The sequence below is a fragment of the Camellia sinensis genome, chromosome 8, assembly GCF_055761805.1.
Source record: "Camellia sinensis isolate YWXY chromosome 8, ASM5576180v1, whole genome shotgun sequence".
In the NCBI taxonomy this organism is placed as follows: domain Eukaryota; kingdom Viridiplantae; phylum Streptophyta; class Magnoliopsida; order Ericales; family Theaceae; genus Camellia; species Camellia sinensis.
In genome coordinates, this window is record NC_138968.1 from 159,541,630 (window position 1) to 159,551,604 (window position 9,975).

The window sequence follows — 9,975 nt, forward strand, 5'->3', positions numbered from 1 at the left end:
TGAGAGTTACAAAGGTTGAATAAATAAATAAATATATATATATATATATACTGCTATTTAAATAATCCAACTAGATGGGTCGCAAAATGGATACGGGTATTGGGTCACAACCCGATCCACGCCCAGTCTAAAACAATTGCACAAAACAAGCCCAGTCTAGCATAGCACATAGCCTATGCCCAAGACTAAGTCCAACGCATGCACATACACAAGCCTAGGCCAGTCCAGACCAAGATTAAAACTGAGTCCAAGTCCAATCCTAGGCCCAAGCCCAACTTCTATTGATGCCCACTTTATGAAACAATTCTCATTAACAACTGAATGGTTTTGGCCTATCATTTTTATATTGTAATCTTCTCATTTGAGAGAATACAAAACCACTCAGTCCCACCTCAATTGGCGGTTGGGTCTCACTTTAAGTTCGAATTAAAGTTGTCGAAAAATTATTATTTTCCAACAATTTAGATGCATCTATTAGTAGTGTGTTTTAGTTGTACTCTCTGAGTTTAACGGATAGATTTGGAGAATTTCCAATTGTATAGAGATGATCTTTGTTGATTTTCAAGCAATACTGACAAAAAGTAGTACCAACACTTGTGCTTATTTTGGGCTAATGTGGGAACTTTGCTATTTTAGTTAACTTTATGACTATTTTAACTTAACTAAAGAAAATTGTGTTTGGGATGATAGTTGATTTTTTTTTTTTTTTTTTTTTTGTAGTTGAATTTTTTTTTTTTGGTAGTTGATTTGATGGATGTAAAAGAAAAAGTGAAATGATTATAATTTAAATGAGACAGTTTCACTTATTAACTATTTTAACTTATTTTGTTTTCATTGACTATTTTACCATCTAACCCTCTTCCCAAACTTGGTTGGTGAACACAAAAGCCTAAGATTGTGGGAATCTAGCAAGAACCCATGAGTATATTCCACAATATAATCAACATGTTAATTTCTCTAACAAACTAATCAAATAATTGATATACGTGATCATTAAATTTGGCAGAAATTTAGGGCGTTATTGAAATAGAGTCTTTACAATGAGTAGCATTGGTAACTAAACAAAATATCACATTACAATAGTGAGAAGTACATGGTTGGGTTAACCAGAATTAAATGGTATCCATCTGATATTTGTTTGTGACTTTCTATTTGTTATATTGCACTTGATATTTATTCCCAGTAAGTGAGTTATTTGTCTGCGAAAGTGAATTAGCTTTGCATTATATTTAGTGGGATTTGACACTTAATAAGGGCAAATTACATATATCCTTTGAAGTTTAGCTAAATTATAGATACCTCCTGAGGTTTGAGAAATTACGAATTCCCCCTTGAATGTTATATTTGCATAAGAAATTATGGGGTAATTTGTTATGAAATATAAATCTCATGAAGTAAATTGTTATGAAAATACAAACCTCAGGGGGCGGGATGTAATTTTCAAAACCTCAGAGAGTATTTATAATTTAACTAAACATCGAGAAAAGTATATGTGATTTGCCCTAATAAAATCCATAGGCATTTCCCTTCAAGTTTCATCCAAACCAGAGCACGAAACTATCATGGTTGATTGTTCTGATGTAGATTAATCAAACATTGGTTTCATAATAATTTCAAGAACACATGATTAAAACATAGAATTGGTCACAAAAAATGAAAACCCTAGATTCGATTCTCAAAACTAACCATTCCAAGAAGTTTCGGATATGAAGACTAAAAAAAATTGAACCGACTTGAAAATATCTATTACGTGACCTAAAAGGTCCCCTCGTGAAGCGCCAATTTTGACCACCATTAACCAATCCAAGCTCTCCCACTCTCTCGGAGCCAATTACAACTCTTCTGTTACCCACCACCCAACTTAAATTGAAAAAACTCATCACCTTAAGTTAGCTTCCAGTTTGGACTTGACAATACATCAAACACTTCAATCTTCAACACCCCCAACATGCTCACCATCGCTCTCTACCTCTATTCCTTACTCCACCTCCTCTCCTCCACGGCGGCCACAACACCGCCTTACACACCCACCGATTACTTCCTCCTGAACTGCGGCTCATCCTCCAAAGCCACGTCACCAGACGGCCGGAGCTGGGACGGTGATGCCACCTCAAAATTCTGGCCATCCAACATCGGCACCACCTCATCACCATCCACGGCCACCGAACAAGACCCTTCTGTCACCGACATCCCTTTCCTCACCGCCCGCATCTTCACCTCCAAATTCACTTACACTTTCCCCGTCTCCTCCGGCCAAAAATTCATTCGCCTCTACTTCTACCCAGCCACCTACTCAAATCTCGACAGATCAAAATCTTACTTCTCCGTCACCGCCGCAAACTACACCCTCCTAACCAACTTCAGTGCCTTCCTCACCGTCTCTGCTTTGGTTCCCCAACAATCCTCTCTCGTCAAAGAGTTCATTCTCAATGTCAGAGACACCCAAAAGCTCGACATAACATTCAACCCATCTCCTAACTCATACGCCTTTATCAACGGCATTGAAGTCGTTTCAATTCCCAACAATTTCTACATGAAAGGCGATCTCAATCCTATCCCTCTTGTTGGCTCTCAACAATTTTTCTATATCGATGACAACACTGCTCTTGAAACTCTGTACCGGTTAAACGTTGGTGGCAACGACGTGTCTGTGAATCACGATACCGGCATGTACCGGACGTGGCAGCAAGATGGCCAGTATATATACGGCGGCGCCGTTGGTTTGGTGCCTCACCTTGAGATAGCAATTCGGTACACTAACGAGACACCGAATTACACCGCTCCGGCGACTGTGTACACTACGGCTCGGACCATGGGAAGGGACCCATATGTAAACTTGGAGTACAGGTTGACTTGGATCTTCAACGTTGATTCTGGGTTCCTGTACTTGGCTAGGCTTCATTTTTGCGAGTTTCAACCGGAGGTAACCAAAGAAAATGAGAGGATATTTTCTGTGTATATGAATAATCAGACTGCTGATCAGGAGGTTGATGTTATACACTTGAGTGGCGGTCGCGGAATTCCTGTTTTCAAAGATTATATTCTTTCAGTCCCAGTCGTCGATGGTCTCCGGAGTAAGGTGGATTTGTGGCTCGCGATGCACCCGAATATGAACTCCAAGCCCATGTACGCTGATGCAATCTTGAACGGTTTAGAGATCTTCAAATTGAATCAATCGGACGGTAGTCTCGCCGGGCCCAATCCTGAATACGATATGGTTCCTGCACAGCCGGCACCGTATCCAAAGCTACCGGGCAAACAGAATAGTAAAACGTCCTCGTGGTTGGTCGTCGCCGTCTCCGGAGGTGTAATCGGCGGAGTATTCTTGATTTCAGTGATTGGCTTCATGATTTTTAGCCGACGGAGGAGGGTGAGAGACTCCGGAGCAAGCGTGGTCAAGTCATCGTGGGTCCAATTTTCGATTTCACACACGTCAAAGTCCACGAAGACTAACGCTTACCGTCTAATCTCTGCCGACATTTCTCACTAGCAGAACTCAAATCTGCTACGCTCGACTTCGAAAGGGATTTTGTGATCGGCACCAGACTTGACTATCAAAAGCTGCTGTGGAGGGTGGTGCCAAAGACTGATAAAGACGGTGATGAGATGTTTTTCTCTGCAGTTCTGGAAAAGCCAACAAGACGTTAGACTCACTAGCGTCTCTCCTGCAATACTCTCTGTAACTGAAGGTATATGAAAACATTTTCACATCCTAAAAAGGTGATTTGGGACTTCTATTTTCCTTCTCTTTTTCCTTCCAATTGGGAAGTTTTCATTTCAAGTGCTAACTAACTAATCTGCTAAAGTCTCTTGGTACCAAAACTAGTGAATGAACTGAGCGTCTATGTTACAAGTAGGGAGATTTTGAACCAGTATATCATCATTTGTTCTATGGTCTCTCCCTCATTTGATACGTTAACCTTGTATCAACCAATAATCATTATTCTGGGCGATGTAATCTATGAAACAGAAAACAACCAAAAGGGTAACACAACAGAAGAATATATAATGAAATTCTATGATTTAAGAATACACAAATTGCAGATACAAATCGGTTCAATTATAGCCCAAGAATGCAATAAGAAATGAGCTAAAAAGAATTAAAGATTGATCTTACAAAGCCTTCCAGGAAATCAGGAAGTAATCCAGTTTTAATAGGTATGAAGGTCACTACCCAGTCAATTTAACAAGGGTTACAATTTGTTGAGTTTATATGTGTGGATGCCCGGGTAAGCATTCCTGTAAATACCGAGCAAAACTATCTTCTTTAGCGAATGAAATCCCAGTTGACTGCAAACCAATTCTTTGTTGTTCAAGGCCAAAAATCTATTGATCTTTCACACACAAGCGTTCTGTACAAAAAAGAAGAATAAACACAATTAATCAAATTGAATGAGCATGATTATAAGAAGAGAACAAAGGGTAACTCACAGGTTTAAACTTTCCAATACAATAATTCGCAATGATCAAATCCACAAATGTTTTAGCAATCTCATCATTTTGCATAATAATAACAACAACAAATATGATGCTATATAATAGCAGTGTGAAAGAAAAGTCCCTACTCAAATATTCATAGGAAAGTATCATCAAGGTTCCCCATGCTGACATAGTGAAAAACCTTGGACCGAGTCCTCTGTATAAACCTTTCCAGCCATCATCCGCAACTAATCCTTTAACAACTTCTCTTACAGTATGTTTCTTTTCGTGTCCCATGACCTATATTGCAAAAACAACTAGTTTAATGGATAAATCAACAAAAGAAGCTATTTGCGCGAACATAGTAGTGCAAGCAGCAAGGTGTAAAATCATGTGAAAACCCTAAGGTTTTTTCTGGAACACCTACCAATTGTATTAACAAGGAATTGAAACAGATACACGAGTTGGGTATTTCTAAAAAATTTTGAATGTAACAATCTTAAGAGTGTTAACTATTAACATGCATGACAATCACTCTACTTTCTTTCACTAAAAACTGTGTAACTCACAGAACAACACATCATGAACAAAAAACAAAAAACAAAAAACAAAGAAAGTGAAAAATTCACTGTCCTAATAGCACCAAAATAAATAAATAAATAATCACTATTTCATCACAAATAAAGTATCAGAACTGACAAGAGAAAGGAAAAAAATTGAAACCAACTAGGTGTACCTGTAAGCTAGTCTTCATAGTGTCCAATGGCATTGTGATGCACGATGCCATGGCAACTAGACCACTCAAGTATTGCCTTCACATAAAGGCAATATCACAGGAAAGTAAGAAGTCTTCAGATCATTAGGCATAGTGAACACTAGTTGAAGACAGACATGGCTTTCATTGAGGATAACCAACTAGGGGGTTTACAATAGAAAATTTTATAAATTATAAAACAAATTCAACAGAGGGGTTAAGAAGATAAACTAAACAAGGAACAATCACTTGTTGAACCAGAGTTCTAAATTTAATGATCTCCCACAACACATCAACCGCTAAATCAAATTGAGCAAACATACATTTCCTCTTGTTCAAAAAAAACATGCATTACCTCAAGATCAAGCGTTGGCTTGAACCATAACTTGCCCACCATACAACACTAGATGGGGAATAAGTCAGGACCGATAGACCAAACCCCCTGTATAGTCCCCGAATGCCATCCACCTTCAAAACCTTGCGAGCAACATCTAGTCCCCCATTATAGGTCGCATGGCCTGACTATCCTTGCACCATATAACCTGATCAAAATGGAGATTGTAGCATCCATAAATGTTCTTAAGCAGAAGCAATAATACACCAAAAGTAAAATAAGAAGTGCCCAATGACTTAGTATCAAGAAGGAACAAAATGTCAAAAAATGCATTCCAATGTAAAGATGCTCTCTCCCTTTGAAAATTGTTCAATTTTGGAGTAAATTCAACTTAAACCACAACTTATAGTGAAATTGGGAAGAAAATAAGTGTAAATCACTTCAAGTGAAAGGAATTTCCAAAATACAGAGATCTGCCTTCCAAGTATGACATGAAAATTCTCAGTTGGAAGCCGATGAGAACTTGAACAACTAAATGTCTTTATGCCTAAAAAATTTAAAAATTCTATTGCACCCTTTTGTGTTTCGTTTTCTTTATTTACACACCGCACCCAACAGATGATACCTTTCACATTATACGAAAAACAAAAAATAAATCTCAAATAAGAGCATGGTTGACATACCACATCAATTGGAACAAATATGGCCTGAGAACAAACTGCTGCTGCCATGCCGGCAACTCCATTTGCTGTGGCTGCCTGTGTCGGTTCGGACAATTTGAATGGCTCAACCAACCTGAAAGTAGCCGCTTTTGTGGTCTCTAAGGCAGTAAGGAATATAATCCTAGTAGGAATGGCACCAGTGATGACTGTGAGGGCCGCTGGCAGGAGCTGTTGGGCGTGGAGTGGGGGGCACAGCTTCGCTTTTGTGTTTTGTTTTTGGTTGCACCAAAACAACATCGTCTACAAAAATGCACTACACACTACATACCTGGCACCTACAGAGGCTCTGGACTACCAAAAAAAAAAAAAAAAATTAATGCTAATTCATGCATGACCATTCATTTCTGTATATGTGGAGCAGCTTCGGCTAAAAAGAGCAACTCAATGATCTCTGGTGATCAGTGCAATGCCACCATTGCCGAATGCTTAGCAGATGAGGGAGAAGGAGAAGAGTTGTTGATGGAATCAGAGATGACTAGAAGGTTTCTTGCTTCTAACCAAAAGTTTATTTCGCTAGGAACTCTAGGGAGGCCTCCTGTATGTAAGACAATGATATACGGCAATTACATCGGGCAAGCCAATAATTATAAACAGCCTTGTACCACCTACAATCGATGCAAACACACAGTCCTGGATGAATTGATGAAGCCAAAATCACGTGATTCATGGAACAATGTGGAATGGGGAATTTCATGCCTCTTGTTCTTCTTGATTGATTTTTCTTGTTTTGTATGTGATCATAAATAGTGAGTATGCCTTTAAATATCAGTGTGATTAAATGTCACAATCATCCTTGTTATCCCCTGCTGTATCATTGATTCCATTAAGAAGCATAAATGTTCTGCATCTTTCTTTGTTGTATATCAGATAATCAAACCAATCCAACCATCACAACAAATTACACTTTTGCTGACTAAATTTTTAGTCACCAAAAGTCATCTTTTAGTTGCCAAAACATTTTGCCGACTAAACTTTTTGGTTACCAAGTTTGTCAGTGGATGATTGTCGGGAAAGGTATTGGTGACTAAAAATTATTTAGTTGCTAAAAATCTTCAATGGGCGACTAAAAATTATTTAATCACTGAAAGTCTTCAATTGGCGACTAATTTTTTAGTCACTAAAAGTTCATACACTACCTCAAATTACACTTTTAGTGACTAATTTTTTTAGTAGCCAAAAGTCATTTTTAGTCGCCAAAGTTTTTTTTAGTCGCCAATTGGCGACTAAAAATTTAGTAGCCCAAAGTTTTCAATAAATGTGTTTTTTTGTTTTAGTGACTAAAATATTTAGTCAGCAAAATCATGGTGCTTCTTTTTAGTTACTAATTTTCTAGTCACCAAAAACTTTAATTTTTTTTTGTTACTAACTGTTTAGTCACCAACAAGTTCCCTTTTTATTTTTTGACTATTAAATATTTAGTCGCCAAAAGCTCTATTTATTAATTTTTTTAAAATGCACAATTTGAATATTTTTCATTAATTTCTGAATTATATACATTCAATTATCAATGCAACCTATAACCTGTACATATATAGAATAATACATCTATCAATTATAATCTAAATCCATTATCAATAATACCCATTTCATTATCAACTATTCAAAAACTTCTTATTTCAAATATCATATAAATCTATACCAACCATGTATAATCCATCTAAATTACATATTACATACAAAAACACTGATTTCCAAAACAGAAGATTGTACAAAAAATAAATGTTTTCCATATACAGAACAAATGCTCTTCATACATAAAAAAAAGGGTAAATTACAAATGCACTCCCTGAGGTTTGCTTAAAGTACAGATTGCCCCCTGTAGTTTGAAAAATTACAAATACCCCCTTGTTAAAAAAATTTATTTAACAGAATTAACTAAACAAAAGAAATTTATAATTGTTCTCCTATATAATAATAAAATTACTTAAATTATTAATTGAAACATATTTATAACATCATCAAAAACTATTAATTGACTTAATGATTTATTAATAAAAATGGCAATTTGTTATGAAATTTGAAATCTCAAGAGGCGGAATGTAATTTCTAAAATCACAAAAGGCGATTTTTATTTTAATCAAATCTTAAGGAGTGTATTTGTAATTTATCCTAAAAATAAATATCCATAATAGCCCACGCAAAAGCAATTTGTAAAAAATAATAAATAAAAAACTATTAGCACTTATTCAATAAAATTGACATTTCAAATTATAACAATCATAAAATTAATAATTCTGATATATTATACTTTACAAATTATAACAATTATAAAATTAATAATTCTAACTTTCTACCTATTAATACAATTTTTCTACGCGTTCAAATCCAAAAACTCCACTTTCTTACATGCCTACCTATTATGCTTTGGAGCATTGGCAAAATTTGGTCTGACAAAGAGAGAAGCAGGTCCGATCTGACACAGTCCCTACTTCACCTTATCAACTCGAGTAAGGATCCTCTAGAGTGATTTTTTCCTAAAGTTTCCTAAAGTGTTACATTGTGTGGTTAAGATTTACTGGCAAGTCACATCAATTTTTCTGATGTGACTTGCCAGTAAATCTCAACCACACAATGTAGTACTCTAGGAAACTTTAGGAAAATTTCACTCTAGAGGATCCTTGGTGTATCAAACTTGCCTATGAGAGCATGGTTGCTAAACCAAGTGCCAGAGCAACTGGCAAAGTGGAACTGATATGTAAGGTTAAAAAATTGGAGGGGCAAAATTAGGAAACGAGAAGCAACTAGGAAAAGCAACCCTCTGCTAAGGTGATAAAACAGGGGAATCCATAGCCGATGATGGTAAAAGAGCAAACCATTAAAATCAGCTCTGTACACCCTACTTGACAAAGAACACTCTTGTTGGCAATCTAACAAACACATTATCTACAAAAGTTTGTGCACTATTGTTAACAATAGTTCAATCCTAATCGCTATATTCATTGAGAGACTTCCATTCTCAAAAAAAATTACCTCAAAGCTCATCAAAATTGTTGTTAAAAGCATTCGATCCAAACAAACCCATCAATAAAAACAAATATTAATGTAAAATCATAAAAAAAAAAAAAAAACACAATTGATTAAATAAAACAAAAAAATCAAGCACACATGCAAAATGGGTCTAATAAGAGAAGGAAAAAAAAAATTGATAAGAAGTAAAAGTTTTCAAATTGAAACGTAAGAGGAAAGAGGAAATACCAGGCAAGAACAATGGTGGCTAACAGTGGTGTGGTAGCAAGCCAGTGATTACCCAATTTTCAAAATCACAAAATAGGGTCTATGTTTTCAATTTGAATAAGTATATATGGACAGTTGAGTAGAGGTCTTTGTTCTATATATATAAATATAGAGACAAATATATATAGTTGCGCATAGATGTGTTCAGCAGAATCAATAGAGAGAGACAGAGAGAGGGAGGGAGAAATGCTTTTTTACTCCAGTGGCTGCTGGTGTTCATGTGCGAAGTGGTAACGCTAGAGTTGAAGGATCCGACCAACAGAAAGAGAGAGAGAGGGAGGGAGAAATTTGTTCTCCCACCAAAGAGAGAGAGAGGGAGTTGGTGTGTAACGTGAAGCACAACTGGGAACATCAGGCCCATAACTGCCATCAAGAGCAATCCTGAATATGTATCTACATGTGTGAATACATATGTATGTGCAAAATATATTCGGGTCATTTTACACAATTTGTGATTAAATATTTTGGTCACTAATTAATTTTATAAATCTTTTCAAAATTTGAAACGTTTC

General features: G+C 36.3%; 2 protein-coding genes across 4 annotated transcripts; one reads left to right on the plus strand and one right to left on the minus strand.

Moving 5' to 3' along the window:
* The first annotated feature begins 1,362 nt into the window (after positions 1-1,362).
* Positions 1,363-7,090, plus strand: LOC114267290 (receptor-like protein kinase FERONIA). Its single transcript, XM_028208311.2, has 2 exons — positions 1,363-3,689; positions 6,591-7,090. Exon 1 carries the CDS (start codon positions 1,949-1,951, stop codon positions 3,488-3,490), a length of 1,542 nt encoding a protein of 513 aa, XP_028064112.2. The 5' UTR covers positions 1,363-1,948; the 3' UTR covers positions 3,491-3,689; positions 6,591-7,090.
* On the minus strand, positions 4,003-6,596 carry LOC114267292 (uncharacterized). 3 transcript variants are annotated; one of them, XR_014338565.1, is made up of 4 exons: positions 6,191-6,596; positions 5,529-5,715; positions 4,566-4,719; positions 4,003-4,352 (listed from the first exon to the last, which is right to left on the minus strand). XR_014338565.1 is itself a non-coding variant. In XM_028208314.2 (3 exons), the coding sequence occupies exons 1-3, from the start codon at positions 6,464-6,466 to the stop codon at positions 4,327-4,329; spliced, it is 456 nt and encodes a 151-aa protein (XP_028064115.2). In that variant the 5' UTR covers positions 6,467-6,596; the 3' UTR covers positions 4,179-4,326. The 3 variants fall into 3 exon arrangements, 1 of the variants encoding a protein (XP_028064115.2); XR_014338564.1 differs by having other exon boundaries at positions 5,156-5,715; positions 6,191-6,542; XM_028208314.2 differs by lacking the exon at positions 5,529-5,715 and having other exon boundaries at positions 4,179-4,352.
* Positions 7,091-9,975: the final 2,885 nt, after the last annotated feature.

Bases quoted from the DNA above. Each gene is read 5' to 3' on its own strand.
- LOC114267290 (XM_028208311.2), top strand. From the start codon at position 1,949: ATGCTCACCATCGCTCTCTACCTCTATTCCTTACTCCACCTCCTCTCC.
- LOC114267292 (XM_028208314.2), bottom strand. From the start codon at position 6,466: ATGTTGTTTTGGTGCAACCAAAAACAAAACACAAAAGCGAAGCTGTGC. The intron at 4,720-6,190 runs GTATGTCAACCA...TTTGCAATATAG, and splicing joins TATTTGTTCCAATTGATGTG to GTCATGGGACACGAAAAGAA. The intron at 4,353-4,565 runs GTAGGGACTTTT...TTTTTTGTACAG, and splicing joins ACTTTCCTATGAATATTTGA to AACGCTTGTGTGTGAAAGAT.